At 44.4% G+C, this 18,750-nt stretch overlaps 1 protein-coding gene across 4 annotated transcripts in view; it reads left to right on the top strand.

The window, feature by feature from the left end:
* Positions 1 to 7,898, top strand: part of LOC110498837 (retinoic acid receptor alpha) — a 164,180-nt gene extending 156,282 nt beyond the window's left edge. For all 4 annotated transcript variants that reach the window (XM_021575487.2, XM_036955628.1, XM_036955627.1 and 1 more), the window contains 5 exons: positions 249 to 409; positions 4,302 to 4,478; positions 4,857 to 5,061; positions 6,369 to 6,527; positions 6,852 to 7,898. In XM_021575487.2, the coding sequence (XP_021431162.2) occupies positions 249 to 409; positions 4,302 to 4,478; positions 4,857 to 5,061; positions 6,369 to 6,527; positions 6,852 to 7,054 (905 nt within the window). In that variant the 3' untranslated portion in view covers positions 7,055 to 7,898. The remainder of the gene's footprint in view (positions 1 to 248; positions 410 to 4,301; positions 4,479 to 4,856; positions 5,062 to 6,368; positions 6,528 to 6,851) is intronic.
* The last annotated feature ends 10,852 nt before the right edge of the window (positions 7,899 to 18,750 follow it).

The raw sequence follows: 18,750 nt of genomic DNA, 5'->3' as shown, positions 1-18,750 counted from the left end.
ACACAAGTGAAGTCCTGGGTGCTTCACCCACAGTTTAATTTCACTGATGGTCTTGCCGTTTGATTTAAGTTTTCCTTCTGTCGTTGATATCAGAATTGCTTTCTAGTTTAGGCGGGAAATGCAGTATCCTTCCTAGACTGTTTGTAAAAGCCCCCTTTTCAACAAAACATGAAATGTTTTCTACATTCCACTACTAAATATCCGCCCTGTATCTAAACCCTGCTTCTCTTCCTTCTCTCTCCCTTCAGCGGTGAGGAACGACCGGAACAAGAAGAAGAAGGATGAGAAGAAGCAGGAGAGCACAGAGAGCTACGTGCTGAGCACTGAGACGGAGCAGATGATCAACAGGGTCAGCAAGGCGCATAAGGAGACCTTCCCTTCGCTCTGCCAACTGGGCAAATACACTACGGTGAGCACCACAATACAATCTTCTAGACAAACCAGTGCAGCGAATTCACTCATCTGTTGTTTGATATTGTAGCCCTTTCCTGCAGTCTAATGACCTAGTGGCCTCATGGGTGGAATGTTATTCATATTTTTCATGATTCATAAAAAAAATCTAGTCTTTCTATGTCAAACGGTTTTGTTATTTCAGTCTTCTGTTATATATATATATAAAGTGTAATATTGGCATGCAAACTCCAAATGGAATACATTTCAACTCTATATCTGACATGATACAGGTGTCTTTTTTTGTCTTTTATTTACATTTTTGCCAACGTTTTAAATAATAAACTGAAATTCACATACAATTGAAGTCGGAAGTTTACATACACTTAGGTTGGAGTCATTAAAACTCGTTTTTCAACCACTCCACAAATTTCTTGTTATTAATCAAATTCCAAATCATATCAAATGTATTTGTCACATACACATGGTTAGCAGATGGTTAATGCGAGTGTAGCGAAATGCTTGTGCTTCTAATTCCGACAATGCAGTAATAACCAACGAGTAATCTAACCTAACAATTCCAAAACTACTACCTTATACACACAAGTGTAAAGGGATAGAGAATATGTACATAAAGATATATGAATGAGAGATGGTACAGAACGGCATAGGCAAGATGCAGTAGATGGTATCGAGTACAGTATATACATATGAGATGAGTAATGTAGGGTATGGAAACATTATATTAAGTAGCATTGCTTGAAGTGGCTAATTATGTATTTTCCATCAATTCCAATTATTAAAGTGGCTGGAGTTGAGTCAGTGACAGTGTCAGTGTGTTGGCAGCAGCCACTCAATGTTAGTGGTGGCTGTTTAACACTCTGATGGCCTTGAGATAGAAGCTGTTTTTCAGTCTCTCGGTCCCTGCTTTGATGCACCTGTACTGACCTCGCCTTCTGGATGATAGCGGGGTGAACAGGCAGTGGCTCGGGTGGTTGTTATCCTTGATGATCTTTATGGCCTTCCTGTGACATCGGGTGGTGTAGGTGTCCTGGAGGGCAGGTAGTTTGCCCCCGGTGATGCGTTGTGCAGACCTCACTACCCTCTGGAGAGCCTTACGGTTGTGTGCAAAGCAGTTGCCGTACCAGGCGGTGATACAGCCCGATGAACGTACTGGTGCAATAAATGCAAATCAATCCCAGAACAACAGCAAAGGACCTACAGCTGCAACATCAAGAGCATGGTTGCATCACAGCCTGGTACGGCAATTGCTCGGCCTCCGACCTCAAGGCACTTCAGAGGGTAGTGCGTACGGCCCAGTACATCACTGGGGCAAAGTTGCCTGCCATCCAGGACCTCGACATCAGGCGGTGTCAGAGGAAGGCCCTAAAAATTGCCAAAGACCCCAGCCACCCCAGTCATAGACTGTTCTCTCTACTACCGCGTGGCAAGTGGTACCGGAGTGCCAAGTCTAGGACAAAAAGGCTTCACAACAGTTTTTACCCCCAAGCTATAAGACCCTGCTGCTACTCTCTGTTTATCACATGCATAGTCACTTTAACTATACATTCATGTACATACTACCTAAATTGGCCCGACCATTCAGTGCTCCCGCACATTGGCTAACCGGGCTATCTGCATTGTGTCCAACCACCCGCCAACCCCTCTTTTACGCTACTGCTACTCTCTGTTCATTATATATGCATAGTCACTTTAACGATACCCACATGTACATACTACCTCAATAAGCCTGACTAACCGGTGTCTGTATACAGCCTTGCTACTCTTATTTTCAAATGTCTTTTTACTGTTGTTTTATTTCTTTACTTACCTACACACACAAACACACATACCTTAGAGCCTGTAAGTAAGCATTTCACCTGTTGTATTCGGCGCACGTGACAAATAAACTTTGATTTGATTTGAAGATGCTGGAGTAAACAGGTACAAAAGTATCTATATCCACAGTAAAACGAGTCCTCCATAACCTGGCCGCTCAGAAAGGAAGAAGCTACTGCTCCAAAAACCACCATAAAAAAGCCAGACTATGGTTTGCAACTGCACATGGGGACAAAGATCGTACTTTGTGGAGAAATGTCCTCTGGTCTGATGAAACAAAAATAGAACTGTTTGGCCGTAATGACCATCGTTATGTTTGGAGGAAAAAGGGGGAGGCTTGCAAGCTGAAGATCACCATTCCAACCGTGATGCACGGGGGTGGCAGCATCATGTTGTGGGGGTGCTTTGCTGCAGGAGGGACTGGTGCTCTTCACAAAATAGATGGCATCATGAGGTAGGAAAATTATGTGGATATATTGAAGCAACATCTCAAGACATCAGTTAAAGTTAAAGCTTGGTCGCAAATGGGTCTTCCAAATGGACATTGACCCCAAGCATTCTTCCAAAGTTGTGGCTTAAGGACAACAACATCAAGGTATTGGAGTGGCCATCAAAAAGCCCTGACCTCAATCCTATAGAAAATTTGTTGGCAGAACTGAAAAGGCATGTGCGAGCAAGGAGGCCTACAAACCTGACTAAGTGACACCAGCTCTGTTAGGAGGAATAGGCCAAAATTCACCCAACTTATTGTGGGACGCCCAAGTTAAACAATTTATAGGCAATGCTACCAGATACTAACTTCTCTGGAATAGGTTTTCATCAAGGATCTCTCTCTATACTTTGCTCCGTTCATCTTTCCCTCGATCCTGACTAGTCTCCCAGTCCCTGCCATTGAAAACATCCCCACAGCATGATGCTTCCACCACCATGCTTCACCATAGAGATGGTGCCAGGTTTCCTCCAGAAAAGGGTTCAATTTTTTGTTTCATCAGACCAGAGAATCTTGTTTCTCATGGTCTGAGAGTCTTTAGGTACCTTTTCGTAAACTCCAAGTTGGCTGTCGTGCCTTTTACTGGGGAGTGGCTTCTGTCTGGCAACTCTACCATAAAGGCCTGATTTTGTGGAGTGCTGCTGAGATAGTTGTCCTTCTGGAAGGTTCTCCCATCTCCACAGAGGAACTCTGGAGCTCTGTCAGAGTGACCATCGGCTTCTTGGTCACCTACCTGACCAAGGCCCTTCTCCCCCGATTGCTCAGTTTGGCTGGGCAGCCAGCTCTAGGAAGAGTCTTGGTGGTTCCAAACTTCTAACATTTAAGAATGATGGAGGCCACTGTGTTCTTGGAGGCCTTCAATGCTGCAGACATTTTTTGGTACCCTTCCCCAGATCTGTGCCTTGACCCAATCCTGTCTCGGAGCGCTATGGACAATTCCTTCAACCTCGTGGCTTGGTTTTTGCTCTGACATGCACTGTCAACTGTGGGCCCTTATATAGACAGGTGTGTGCCTTTTCCAAATCATGTCCAATCAATTGAATTTACCACTGGTGGAATCCAATCAAGTTGTAGAAACATCTCAAGGATGAGTAATGGAAACAGGATGCACCTGAGCTCAATTTTGAGTCTCATAGCAAAGGGTCTGAATACTTAAATAAATAAGGTATATTAGGTATTTCTAATGTATTTCTTTGTTTTCGCTTTGTCATTATGGGGTATTGTGTGTAGATTAATGACATGTTTCATTTAATCCATTTTAGAATAAGGCTGTAATGTAACAAAATGTTAAGTGGTCTGAGTACTTTCCAAAGGCATTGTATTATTTTGTTTAAGACTACAAAGAAACACTCTGTGTGACCCTGATTTAGCCCACTGCAGTAAAAGGGTTACCAAATTATTCTTCAAAGTGTTGTTTAAGTATTGCTTCAGAACCTTATTGGTGCTGCTACCTTTTATGCTCATATCCAGAGTACATGTATTTGATTTGTTTTGTAAAACATGTCTGTGTGGAGCCTTGAATGTAACACTTCGTCCAATAAATACTTGTTAGCACTCAAACTCTTAACTCTCTCTCGTTCAGAGTAACAGCTCGGAGAGGCGTGTGGCTCTGGACGTGGACCTGTGGGACAAGTTCAGTGAGCTGTCCACCAAGTGTATCATCAAGACGGTGGAGTTCGCCAAGCAGCTTCCTGGCTTCACCACGCTCACCATCGCTGACCAGATCACCCTGCTCAAGGCCGCCTGTCTGGACATACTGGTAAGGACCGCCTTTGGTTCACTCTGCTAATGGTGGTCTGGAACAAATTCCTGCGCACCATCTCAGATCGCTCTTCAGGGTCAGGTTTGAGTGGCTCACCAACACTGGCCCTGGTCCATCTGAGGGGGGACTACAGGCATTTGTTCCAGCATTAAAACACCATATCACCTTAATTAGCTGAAACGAATGTATTAGTGCTGGGGTGGTGTAAAAACCTGCACACCATCTAGTCGTTCAGGCCCAGGATAAGTGAGTGGTGACCACTGTTATTATATAACATCTGATCATAGCATTGCTGACGTGTCAGCTACTTATCGATTCATCCCTGTGCTATGCATGATTGGCCCACACATTGGATTTGTTGACATGCTCCTTCAGATTCTGCGGATCTGCACGCGCTACACGCCGGAGCAGGACACCATGACGTTCTCTGATGGCTTGACGCTAAACCGCACCCAGATGCACAATGCCGGCTTCGGACCGCTCACCGACCTGGTGTTCGCCTTCGCCAACCAGCTCCTCCCCCTGGAGATGGACGACGCCGAGACGGGGCTGCTCAGCGCCATCTGTCTGCTGTGTGGAGGTACTGCGGCTGTTTGGACCCTATACTACTGCATACACACACGCACCCATACACAGTGATTGAAGCTGACAATGACATTGTGTCCAGGTAGGGTAGGGGTTAATCTGCCTCATCTTCATTTGGCTGTGAAGGTGTCTCCGTCTTAAACAAATAGGTCTGGTCACATCTCTTCTCATTATAGGCCACTAACACTATCGTATTCCAGCATTCACACATTGGACAGGCCCAAAACTAGGAATGTGGACTAGTGCTGTATCTTGAGAACCATTTAGTGGTTTAAACCTCTAGAGTCTAAGCCGAGGGGGTTCCAAGCTAACATATGGAGTTGTTTTAAGATGGTCATACCAAGGATCATTTATCTACTTGATTTAGAATTTTAAGACCCCTTAAGGTATCAAAGAAATACAGGAGGATTATTATTATTATTATTATTTGATGAAACATTGAATTTGGCATTACTGCTGTTATCCAATAGAAACACATTGAATAACATATTCACTACATGCAACAATAGATGGTCCAACAAATTAATGTAAAGAAAGTTAGTTCTGAAGTGTCTGTACAATATCTGAGAGATATAAGCAAGATCAGGAAATTATGACATGTATTCATCCCCTTATTATAGGCACTAAACAATCTCCCATTTTTTAAACTGGTCTCAGGGGACCTGCAGAAGAGTCTTGTGAGGCTGGGGGTGTCCTAATGTGTGTCTCAGCTGTCCACAGGGGGGTCATATTAGTGTGTAGGCCAAACCGTTCAGTCTCAGCTGTCCACAGAGGGGTCATATTAGTGTGTAGGCCAAACCGTTCAGTCTCAGCTGTCCACAGAGGGGTCATATTAGTGTGTAGGCCAAACCGTTCAGTCTCAGCTGTCCACAGAGGGGTCATATTAGTGTGTAGGCCAAACAGTTCAGTCTCAGCTGTCCACAGAGGGGTCATATTAGTGTGTAGGCCAAACCGTTCGGACGCTACACACGTTTTCACGAGAAGACTGATTTTGGGGATTTTCTCGTGGTCTGACAGACACCGCTCCATCTCTGCCACCTTTCACCGCAGATACGGCGGACGATTAGAATTTCCCCAGGGCCGTAGAAATTGTAGGCTAAGGGTTAACAGTACAAATTTTACAATGTGTACTTAGACATTCTCAGTATTGACCTACCTGGCGATAGTTCAGGAGGTGTAGCTAATCTGGTAATGTCGTGCAAATATGATGAACCGCATTGTAGAATACAGCTTAGTGTGAGCTCTGTTTTATTACGTTCCACCTAACTGAACACACCCGGTATTGTGTTTGGCTGTGTGTAGATCGGCAGGACCTGGAGCAGGCAGACAAGGTGGACGTACTACAGGAGCCCCTACTGGAGGCTCTGAAGATCTACGTGAGGAAGAGGAGGCCTCACAAACCACACATGTTCCCAAAGATGTTGATGAAAATCACCGACCTGAGGAGCATTAGCGCCAAAGGTGAGAGGCAGTCCGAGACATCGATCTACACACAGCTGTGGATCAGTCATATACTTCTGTGTCAATTAGCCTTATGTTATATTTCCTACTATGTATCGCAATTAAGGTACTTACTTTGCAATGTCCATGAACGTTTAAACTGTCCATAAAGGATTGTAAAGGTCTACATGATCTATTCTGTCATTGCAAATGTATTGTAGATCCAAGTCAAATGTGACTAATTCATAAAGGGGTTGAATGCCCACAACAGACTAACACCGTATATTGGTCCTCCTACCTAATCAATGCCTTCCTCTTCCCCTCTGTCCCCCCACCCTTCCTCAGGAGCTGAGCGTGTCATTACCCTGAAGATGGAGATCCCGGGCTCCATGCCCCCTCTCATCCAGGAGATGCTGGAGAACTCTGAGGGTCTGGAGAGCGGGGCCACAGGCACCCGGACCAGCGGGGCCCCCCCAGGCAGCTGCAGCCCCAGCCTGTCCCCCAGCTCCGCCCAAAGCAGCCCCAGCCCCACCACACAGTCGCCGTAGCAGGCCCTCCTTTTTCCTCATTCTCTTCAATCTCCCTGTGGTTTGGGGGGGTCCTCGCTGGACACAGAGACCGGCGTACTCTTCAAGTGTTCCTCCCCCCGCGTGACACACCCTCTCCCGCAACTCCCCCTGAAAGACACTGTCTGGAAAATGGCGTAAAGGTGGCGGAAGGATTTCTCTGAATGACCATACTGTGGAACACTGCTGACATCTCCTCCGTCCGTTGCCTCCTCCACAATCACCTCTCCCCACCTCTACCTGAAAGACTGAGGGGAGGAACAGGAAGGAGCAGTCAGAGTTGTAAACACTGGTCCACTCAGAGAGGCTGGCCGGAAATGGGGACAGACAAACGGACAGGACAAGCAGAGAGACTAACACCAGACACTTTTTGCGTTTCTCAGAGGAGGACTGCAGGCATGGACTTGTCAAAGAAGACCACACAAAAAGACTGGGTCTTTCTACTTTTCCAACTTGGAAAAACAGATTTCGTACAAAAGATATATAAATATATATAGAAAAGTAAGGAACTATTGTGATTGACTTGTACATGATGGAATAACAGGTTTGAGAAGGTTCATTTTTGTTGATTAAATGCTCTTATATTCCTCCACTGTTTTAATTGTATCAAAAGTATCAAAAGAGAAATGTTCCATTGTTTTATCACATACCAATGTTCTAATTAACAAAAGTCAAGAAGTTGAAATTGATTTTTCAATTTACAGACACACACAGACAGACACAGACAGACACAGACAGACACAGACAGACACAGACAGACACAGACAGACACAGACAGACACAGACAGACACAGACAGACACAGACAGACACAGACAGACAGACAGACAGACACAGACAGACAGACACAGACAGACAGACAGACACAGACAGACAGACAGACACAGACAGACAGACAGACACAGACAGACAGACAGACACAGACAGACACAGACAGACACAGACAGACACAGACAGACACAGACAGACACAGACAGACAGACACAGACAGACAGACACAGACAGACAGACAGACACAGACAGACAGACAGACACAGACAGACAGACAGACACAGACAGACAGACAGACAGACACACAGACAGACAGACACAGACAGACAGACACAGACAGACAGACACAGACAGACAGACACAGACAGACAGACACAGACAGACAGACACAGACAGACAGACACAGACAGACAGACACAGACAGACAGACAGACACAGACAGACACAGACAGACAGACACAGACAGACACAGACAGACACAGACAGACACAGACAGACACAGACAGACACAGACAGACAGACACAGACAGACAGACAGACACAGACAGACACAGACAGACACAGACAGACACAGACAGACAGACACAGACAGACAGACACAGACAGACAGACACAGACAGACAGACACAGACACACAGACAGACACAGACAGACACACAGACAGACACAGACAGACACGCACAGAAAAGAGTTCCGATAATTGTCACACTATTCTGGGTTTGTTTTTCCTCTTTTTTTTGTTGCCGCAATGAGAATGGGAAAAAAAATGATTGTATGTTATGGTCACAGGTCCTTCAAGATATCAGATTAATGAAGAGTCTTTATTTTAAGTTGCCTTTGAGTTCATGTATATAAGCTGCATTCATTTCTTTAAACTATGAAAAGTTTAGCCTTAACCTGATTTTCTAAAAAAACTTTCAAAAATGAATACCTTTTGTGTTTTGTTTATAGGTTTCTGTTTCAAGAAAAAAAAAACATTTTGAGCACATTTTACTGAAGGAAATTCATCCATGTGTTTTGTCCCCTTAAATGAGGGACAGGTCCATATTTATCACTATGATTCTTACATACAGCAGCCACAATTTAGTTCATTCTCAGTCCCTTTAAATTACAACAGAATTCCCATGAATAAAAAAAGAGAAGAGAACCATAGTACCCATATTGAGGCTGTATGATGATTTGTAGCTGAACATTGCCTAATTACTCACCCTGAATTTATGTCTACTACTTTATCAATCACTACATACAAATCCAGACTCATTGTGGAGAAGAAATGTTATTTGGCTGGAACGATGTGGAAGGGTAACCAGGCAAGGTTTGGAGTTGGAGAGTTGAGATCCAGGGTTCTGGGTTCGTCCAGCAAGGCACAGAGACTAGGCAGTAGGCACACATGGATGACAATGTGAAGGATGGAGTACAGTATTTCCAGTGATCAGTATAAGAAGCTCCAGAATGATCCTGTGGTTGAGGGAGTAATCTAGTGTTCCCTCTCCATGGTGAAAGAAGTTGAACTAAAGTTGTCTATGCTTTTGCAACTGTAGTGCATCCGGTAGGTATTCAGACCCTTGTTCCACAGTTTGTTGCGTAATGGCCGTTTTAAATCATGTTTTCCTTCATCAATCTACAGACAACACCCCATAATGATAAAGAAAAAAACAGGTTTAGAGAAATTTTTGCAACAAAAAAAAGTGTTTATACTTAAGTATTCAGACCCTTAAAACTCAGTACTTTGTTGAAGCACTTTTGGCAGCAATTACAGCCTTGTGTCTACAAGCTTGGCACACCTGTATTTGGGGAGTTTCTCCCATTCCGCTCTGCAGATCCTCTCAAGCTCTGTCAGGTTGGATGGGGAGCGTTGCTGCACAGCTATTTTCAGTTCTTCACAGAGATGTTCGATCAAGTTCAAGTCCGGGCTCTGGCTGGGCCACTGAAGGATATTCAGTGGGCCACTGAAGGAGACCACTGAAGGAGACCACTGAAGGACCACTGAAGGAGACTTGTCCCAAAGCCACTCCTGCGTTGTCTTGTCTGTGTGCTTAGCGTTGTTGTCCTGTTGGAAGGTGAACCTTCACCCCAGTCTGAGGTCCTGAGTGCTCTGGAGCAGGTTTTCATCAAGGATCTCTCTGTACTTTGCTCCGTCTTTCCCTTGATCCTGACTGAGGACCCCCAGTCCCTGCCGCTGAAAAACATCCCCACAGCATGATGCTGAAACCACTGTGCCTCATCGTAGGGATGAATTGGCCAGGTGATGAGCGTTGCCTGGTTTCCTCCAGACGTGTTGCTTGGCATTCAGGCCAAAGAGCTCAATATTGGTTTCATCAGACCAGAGAATCTTGTTTCTCATGGTCTGAGAGTCCTTTAGGTGAATCCAGCAAACTTCAAGCAGGCTGTTGTGACTTTTTACTGAGGACTGACTTCCGTCTGGCAACTCTACCATAAAGGCCTGATTGCTGGAATGGGGCAGAGATGTTTGTCCTTCTGGTTCTCCCATCTCCACAGAGGAACTCTGGAGCTCTGTCAGAGTGATCATCGGCTTCTTGGTCACTGTCCAACTGGACCTCCCTGTCCAAGGCCGTTCTCCCCCGATTGCTCAGTTTGGTCAGGCGGCCAGCTCTAGGACGAGTCTTGGTGCCTCAACTTCTTCCATTTTAAGAATGATGGAGGCCACTGTGTTCTTGGGGGACCTTCAATGCTGCAGACATTTTGGTACCTTTCCCCAGATCTGTGCCTCGACAAAATCCTGACTCTGAGCTCTACGGACAAATCCTTCAACTTCATGGCTTGGTTTTTTCTCTGACATGCACTGTCAACTGTGGGACCTTTATATAGACAGATGTGTGCCTTTCCAAATCATGTCCAATCAATTGAATTTAGCACAGGTGGACTCCAAGTTGTAGAAACATCTCAAGGATGATCAATGGAAACAGGATGCACCTGAGCTCAATATCAAGTCTCATAGCAAAGGGTCTGAATACTCAAATAAGGTATATTAATACTTGAATAATGTATTTAGTTTTTTATTTTAGTACATTTACAAACATTTTAACCTGTTTTCGCTTTGTCATTATGGGCTATTGTGTGTAGATTGACGAGGAAATGTTGTATTTAACCAATTTTAGAATATGGCTGTAACATAAGAATGTGAAGGGGTCTGAAGACTTTCCGAATGCACTGGATCGTATACATTAGGCATCAAACAAAAGAAAATGGACTTAGAACACTTTTTGAACTCTGTTTGTTTGCAGCGAACATGTTACTTAGTTGCAATTTCAGGGAGAGTCTACCTGAACTTGTACAGTGAGAAACACTAATTCCCCCCCACCCCCTGGTGGGATTCTTCGTAGAAGCCAAACATGACCACTGAGGCTAGTTTTTGATTCTCACATGCAGCTCGCTCAAACATTCATCACTGTACACAAACCGATGTCTCAGGAAAGGATCATTCTCTGTGTGTCGCTTGTTCTTTGTAAGAATTTCCACTGTGCTGCACCCCGCCTTCGGTCGCACACACTGACACACACAAACCCCTGCTACTGAGCCCCTGAGTTCTACAACCCTACAATCACTCTATTTAACCCTGCTAGACCGGGACTTTGCAGAGAGACTGGTCTGAACAGCAAGAGCGACGAAGAGGATGTCAATATGGAGTCTCTAGGAATCATAAATGTTTATTTAGTATTTTCTTTATTTTCATCCAGTCAAAGCTACTTCTCTTCCTCAATCAGGAGGACTACACCTGTCCACAACATCGCACGTCTCCCTCGGCAGCAAATCGGGAATAGCAACAGACTCCCCTCGATTTGAAAAGTCTGGAATACGTTGCAATTTTTGTCAAGATTTATCAGGCGACTTAAAACCAAATGAAATCGGAATTTAATAATTGCAGTGTTTGTTTCTTTGTGCCTGTTTGATTAAATATCCATTTGATTTCAGACATAAAGAAATTAGTCAAATAGTCTTATACTGCCATCTAGAGGAGTCTTCTGCACCACAGTCATGTACTTGACCCGCATTACTTACCAGGCATGTAGAGACATGTCTCTGTCAGATACACACCTCTTCTGAAATGTAGTCATAGAGGCAACTGCTACCATTTATTGACAATCATTTCAGTGGTTATACAGTCTGCCTACGAGCTGGGATACTTGGGTTCGAGACCAGCAAGGGGCGTTACACTAGCCGTTCGCAATAATCGCTACACCGGTGGCAGAGCTGGGATGGTGCCTTGGGGCCATCGGAGAGGCGTGCACACGTGAGGGAGTTGGTATAGTGAAGTGTGGGGGCTCGCTCTCCTGAATGGAGGGGATAGTGTTGCACCTATTGTCTGTTAACATCCCCTCCAAAAGGGTTAACCCTTATTGGAGCAGGTGTTATCGTGGGTGTGTTCATTACGTCTTGCAATGGAAACCGTTTAAAAAGAGCAAATACTGGGGCACCTGGGTCCGCAAGGGGCATTACAACGACCATACAAACGTTAGGCCCTCAACCACCAATGAAGGCTACTGAGTTCTTCTGACGGAGTAGCAAGCAGGCACTTTGACAGTCAACATTATCCCATAGCATAGGCTGCACGTGAGTTTCAAGTTAAGGGAAGCAACAAACATATACCTTTTATGATAAGGTATTGTATTTACAGACTCATGTAAGAGAGCCTACTATTCATACCAAGATTGGATAGGTACTAGTTAGGCTAATAATATAACTGACTCTCTAACCAAGTTTTCATCCATAGTTTTATGCGAGTAAAGTCATTAAAAAAAATCACGATAGTTGGGATGGAAACAGGAAGTGTTGTAACAGACAGACAATTTGTTTGATTGACATTGGTGATCTTTTTGTGTCTGTAAAAGGAATTATACCAGCAATAGCGGTGGAAATGCCTTAATGCGCAAATATTGATAGAATGACCATGATATTGAAGTAAACATAATTGTTCTGTGGTCATCTGGCTGAAGTTTTAAGGTCACATGCACAAGTACATTGAAATGCCTTTATTTCTAGCTCTAACACCAACAATGCAGTAATCAATAACAATGTAATACTAAAAATAACAAGGTAGAACAAAAACACAATATCAACAACAAAAACTAATAAGAAGAACCTGAAAAAAGTAAGTAAGCATACTATATACAGGGTTAGTTCCAGTATCATATTTAAAATGTGCAGGGGCATTGTCATGCTGAAACAGGAAAGGGCCTTCCCCAAACTGTTCCCACAAAGTTGGAAGCACAGAATCTTCTATAATGTCATTCTATGCTGTAGAGTTAAGATTTCCCTTAACAGGAACTAAGGGGTCTAGCCCGAACCATGAAAAACAGCCCCAGACCATTATTCCTCCTACACCAAACTTTACAGTTGGCTCTATGCATTGGGGCAGGTAGCGTTCTCCTGGCATCCACCAAACCCAGATTTGTCCGTCGGACTGCCAGATGGTGAAGCGTGATCCATCACTCCAGAGAATGTGTTTCCACTGCTCCAGAGTCCAATGGCGGCAAGCTTTACACCACTCCTGCTGACGCTTGGCATTGTGCATGGTGACCTTAAGCTTGTGCGGCTACTCGGCGATGGAAACCCATTTCATGAAGCTCCCTACGAAGAGTTATTGTGCTGACTTTTCTTCCCGTGGCAGTTTGGAACTCGGTTGTGAGTGTTGAGGCCGAGGACAGACGATTTTTATGCACTATGAGCTTCAGCACACGGCGGTCCCGTTCTGTGAGCTTGTGTGGCCTACCACTTCACGGCTGAGCAGGCAGACATTTGACAAACTGACTTGTTGGAAAGGTGGCATTCTATGACGGTGCCACGTTGAAAGTCACTGAGCTCTTCAGTAAGGCCATTCTACTGACAATGTTTGTCTATGAAGATTGCATGGCTGTAATCTGTGTACCTTGTCCCGGACCTGCTGTTTTCGACTCTCTCTCTACCGCACCTGCTGTCTCTGAATGATCGGCTACGAAAAGCCAACTGACATTTACTCCTGAGGTGCAGACCTGTTACACCCTCTACAACCACTGTGATTATTATTATTTGACCCTGCTGGTCATCTATGAACGTTTGAACATCTTGACCATGTGCTGTAATCTCCACCTAGCACAGCCAGAAGAGGACTGGGCACCCCTCAGAGCCTGGTTCCTCTCTAGGTTTCGTCCTAGGTTCTGGCCTTTCTAGGGAGTTTTTCCTAGCCGCCGTGCTTCTACATCTGCATTGCTTGCTGTTTGCTGTTTGGGCTGTTTGGGTTTTAGGCTGGGTTTCTGTATAGCACTGTGTGACATCGGCTGAGGTAAAAAGGGCTTTATACAGTGCCTTGCGAAAGTATTCGCCCCCCTTGAACTTTGCGACCTTTTGCCACATTTCAGGCTTCAAACATAAAGATATAAAACTGTATTTCAACAAGTGGGACACAAGTGGGACACAATCATGAAGTGGAACGACATTTATTGGATATTTCAAACTTTTTTAACAAATCAAAAACTGAAAAATTGGGCGTGCAAAATTATTCAGCCCCTTTACTTTCAGTGCAGCAAACTCTCTCCAGAAGTTCAGTGAGGATCTCTGAATGATCCAATGTTGACCTAAATGACTAATGATGATAAATACAATCCACCTGTGTGTAATCAAGTCTCCGTATAAATGCACCTGCACTGTGATAGTCTCAGAGGTCCGTCAAAAGCGCAGAGAGCATCATGAAGAACAAGGAACACACCAGGCAGGTCCGGGATACTGTTGTGAAGAAGTGTAATACCGGATTTGGATACAAAAATATTTCCCAAGCTTTAAACATCCCAAGGAGCACTGTGCAAGCGATAATATTGAAATGGAAGGAGTATCAGACCACTGCAAATCTACCAAGACCTGGCCGTCCCTCTAAACTTTCAGCTCATACAAGAAGAAGACTGATCAGAGATGCAGCCAAGAGGCCCATGATCACTCTGGATGAACTGCAGAGATCTACAGCTGAGGTGGGAGATTCTGTCCATAGGACAACAATCAGTCGTATATTGCACAAATCTGGCCTTTATGGAAGAGTGGCAAGAAGAAAGCCATTTCTTAAAGATATCCATAAAAAGTGTCGTTTAAAGTTTGCCACAAGCCACCTGGGAGACACACCAAACATGTGGAAGAAGGTGCTCTGGTCAGATGAAACCAAAATTGAACTTTTTTGGCAACAATGCAAAACATTATGTTTGGCGTAAAAGCAACACAGCTGAACACACCATCCCCTCTGTCAAACATGGTGGTGGCAGCATCATGGTTTGGGCCTGCTTTTCTTCAGCAGGGACAGGGAAGATGGTTAAAATTGATGGGAAGATGGATGGAGCCAAATACAGGACCATTCTGGAAGAAAACCTGATGGAGTCTGCAAAAGACCTGAGACTGGGACGGAGATTTGTCTTCCAACAAGACAATGATCCAAAACATAAAGCAAAATCTACAATGGAATGGTTCAAAAATAAACATATCCAGGTGTTAGAATGGCCAAGTCAAAGTCCAGACCTGAATCCAATCGAGAATCTGTGGAAAGAACTGAAAACTGCTGTTCACAAATGCTCTCCATCCAACCTCACTGAGCTCGAGCTCTTTTGCAAGGAGGAATGGGAAAAAATGTCAGTCTCTCGATGTGCAAAACTGATAGAGACATACCCCAAGCGACTTACAGCTGTAATCGCAGCAAAAGGTGGCGCTACAAAGTATTAACTTAAGGGGGCTGAATAATTTTGCACGCCCAATTTTCCAGTTTTTGATTTGTTAAAAAAGTTTAAAATATCCAATAAATGTCGTTCCACTTCATGATTGTGTCCCACTTGTTGTTGATTCTTCACAAAAAAATACAGTTTTATATCTTTATGTTTAAAGCCTGAAATGTGGCAAAAGGTCGCAAAGTTCAATGGGCCGAATACTTTCGCAAGGCACTGTAAATAGATTTGATTGTGCTCATGTAACGGATGTGAAACGGCTAGCTTAGTTAGCAGTGTGCGCTAAATAGCGTTTCAATCGGTGACGTCACTTGCTCTGAGACCTTGAAGTAGTAGTTCCCCTTGCTCTGCAAGGGCCGTGGCTTTTGTGGAGCGATGGGTAACAATGCTTCGTGGGTGTCAGTTGTTGATGTGTGCAGAAGGTCCCTGGTTCGCGCCCGGGTATGGGCGAGGGGACGGTTTAAAATTATACTGTCACACTCAATTTTATACACCTGTCAGCAACAGGTGTGGCTGAAATAGCCAAATCCACTAATTTGAAGGGGTGTCCACATACTTTTGTATATATAGTGTATTTATAGGGGTAAGGTGGCTAAGCATCAGGATATATGATAAACATATAGATAAACATCATATACACTGTAGCAGCAGTGTATATGATGATTGTATGTGAGTGGGTTTCTGTAGAGTTAGTGTAAATGTGTGTGCATGTTATGTGTGTGTGAGCAAATGATAGAGTGAGTGTTTGTATGCCTGTTGGAGTGTCAGTGTGTGTAGTGTGTAGGGCCCTGTGAGTGTGCAAAAATAAGAATAAAATACAAGGGTCAACTCAGTCCCTGTAGCCATTTAGTTCGCTATTTAGCAGTCTTATGGCATTGGGATAGAGGCTGTTCAGGAGCCTGTTGGTGTCAGACTTAATGCACCAGTACCGCTCGTTGTGCGGAAGAAGAGAGAACAGTCTATGGCTTGGGTGGTTGGAGTATTTAACGATTTTCCGGGCCTTCCTTTCACACCGCCTGATATAGAGGTCCTGGATGGCAGGGCGCATGGCCCCCAGTGATGTACTGGGCTGTCCGCACCACCCTCTGTAGCACCATGCGATCGAGGGCGGTGCTATTGCCATACCAAGCAGTGATGCAGCTGTAGAACCTTTTCAAACTCCTAAGGGGGAAGAGGCACTGTCGCGGACCATTTTAAGTTCTTAGTGATTTGGACACGAAGGAACTTGAAGCTCTCGACCCGCACCAGAGGTTGTTATTCCGGCCCAACACTGCCAGGTCACTAACTCCCTGTAGGCTGTCTCATTGTTGCCAGTGATCAGGCCTACCACCATCGCGTCGTCAGCAAATCTGATGATGGTGTTGGAGTTGTACGTGGCAACGCAGTCGTGTGTGCACAGGGAGTACAAGAGGGGACTAAGCGCACACCACTGTGTGCCCCTGTGATGAGGGTCAGCTTGGCAGAGGTGATGTAGCCTGCCCTCGCCACCTGGGGTCGGTCAGGAAGTCAAGGATCCAGTTGCAGAGGCAGGTGTCAAGTCCCAGGGTCCTAAGTTTTGGTGACAAGCTTGGAGGGGACAATGATGTTGAACACTGAGCAGTAGTCAGTAGACAACATTCTCACATAGGTATTCCTCTTATGCAGGTGGGTGAGGACAGTGTGCAATTGCGTCGTCTGTGGATCTGTTGGGGCGGTATGCAAATTGGAGTGTGTCTAAGGTATCTGGGATGGTGGAGTTAATGTGTGCCATAACCAGCCTCTTAAAGCACTTAATGATTACAGATGTATGTGCTACAGGGCGGTAGTCATTGTTGCATGAAGGCTCCCACTACACAGGAAAGTTTTCAGTTTATTAGGCTACAGATTACATTTATTTTACAGCAGGGGCATTTCAAGGATTTGGGAGGGTCCTGGGGGCATCCTCCCCCTGAAAAAAAGAAAGAATTTCAACAGTTAAACGATGCACTTTGAGATTAACATTGAGAGATTAGATATTTTTCAGGTAACTTGCAACTTCCCAACTGCCACCTTCCCAACTACTCAATTGGGCGGCAGGGTAGACTAGTGGGTGGTGGCAGGATAGCCTAGTGGTTAGAGCGTTGTACTAGTAACCAAAAGGTTGCAAGTTCAAATCCCCGAGCTGACAAGGTAAAAATCTGTCGTTCTATCCCTGAACAGGCAGTTAACCCACTGCTCCTAGGCTGTCATTGGAAAATAAGAATTTGTTCTTAACTGACTTGCCTTGTAAAATTGTTTTTTTACAGCAGCTACTGTAGGTCTAGTCTGGAACAGATACATAGACAGTGGATGTATACAGTGTATTGCCAAAACCCTCCATACCACTCAACAACTTCAAACATAGTCTGACCTGTCCAATGAGTCAAACTGATTAAAGAATGCCACAGCCCCAAACACGGTCTCTCTCTCTCTCACACTTCTATGTTGCGGTCTTTTGTCTATCCTCTCTCGTTCTGTCCTGGTTGTGAAATGTGTAAAAGTCAATAATTGTTTTAAGTCATTTCACATGCTTTTCCACCTCGCCTGCAAATTCTTTGTAAACCATGCTTTACTTTTTCACTGTCTCTATGTCATCTGTTAGAATTTGTGTAAATAAATAAAACTAATTATAATCTATAGAGCAACTTGAAATGATACAGTCTACTGTGTGCTCAACCCACCTCTGTTCTCTTTCCATCTCTTCACTTTCTTTTTGTCTTGTCTGTTGCTTGTCTTGTCTGTGTCTTGTCTCTTGCTGTCTCAGGTTCTTGTTTGTTACTTTCTCGTTTGTCTATCTTCTTCTATTATGGCCTGTTGTGTTCTTCTAGAGTCTCTTTCCATCAAATCAAATGTTATTTGTCACATGCGCTGAATACAACAACACACCTTAAAGTGAAATGCTTCCTTACAAGCCATAACCAACAATACAGGTTTAAGAAAATACCCCAAAAATTGAAATTAAGAGATAAGAATAACAAAAAAATTAAAGAACAGCAGTAAATACCAGTACAGAGTTAATGTGTCAATGTGCGGGGGCACCGTGTCAAGGTAATTGAGGTAATTACGTACATGTAGGTAGAGTTATTCAAGTGGCTATGCATAGATAATAACAGAGAGTATCAGCAGCGTGGGGGGACCTAGACCTGGTGCTCTGGTACCGCTTGTTGTGTGGTAGCAGAGAAAACAGTCTGTGTCACGGCCGTTGAAAGAACTGGAC

This window comes from Oncorhynchus mykiss, chromosome 20, assembly GCF_013265735.2.
Source record: "Oncorhynchus mykiss isolate Arlee chromosome 20, USDA_OmykA_1.1, whole genome shotgun sequence".
In the NCBI taxonomy this organism is placed as follows: Eukaryota; Metazoa; Chordata; class Actinopteri; order Salmoniformes; family Salmonidae; genus Oncorhynchus; species Oncorhynchus mykiss.
Note: the sequence above shows the minus strand (reverse complement) of the source record. Positions and strands in the feature narration are given on the sequence as shown.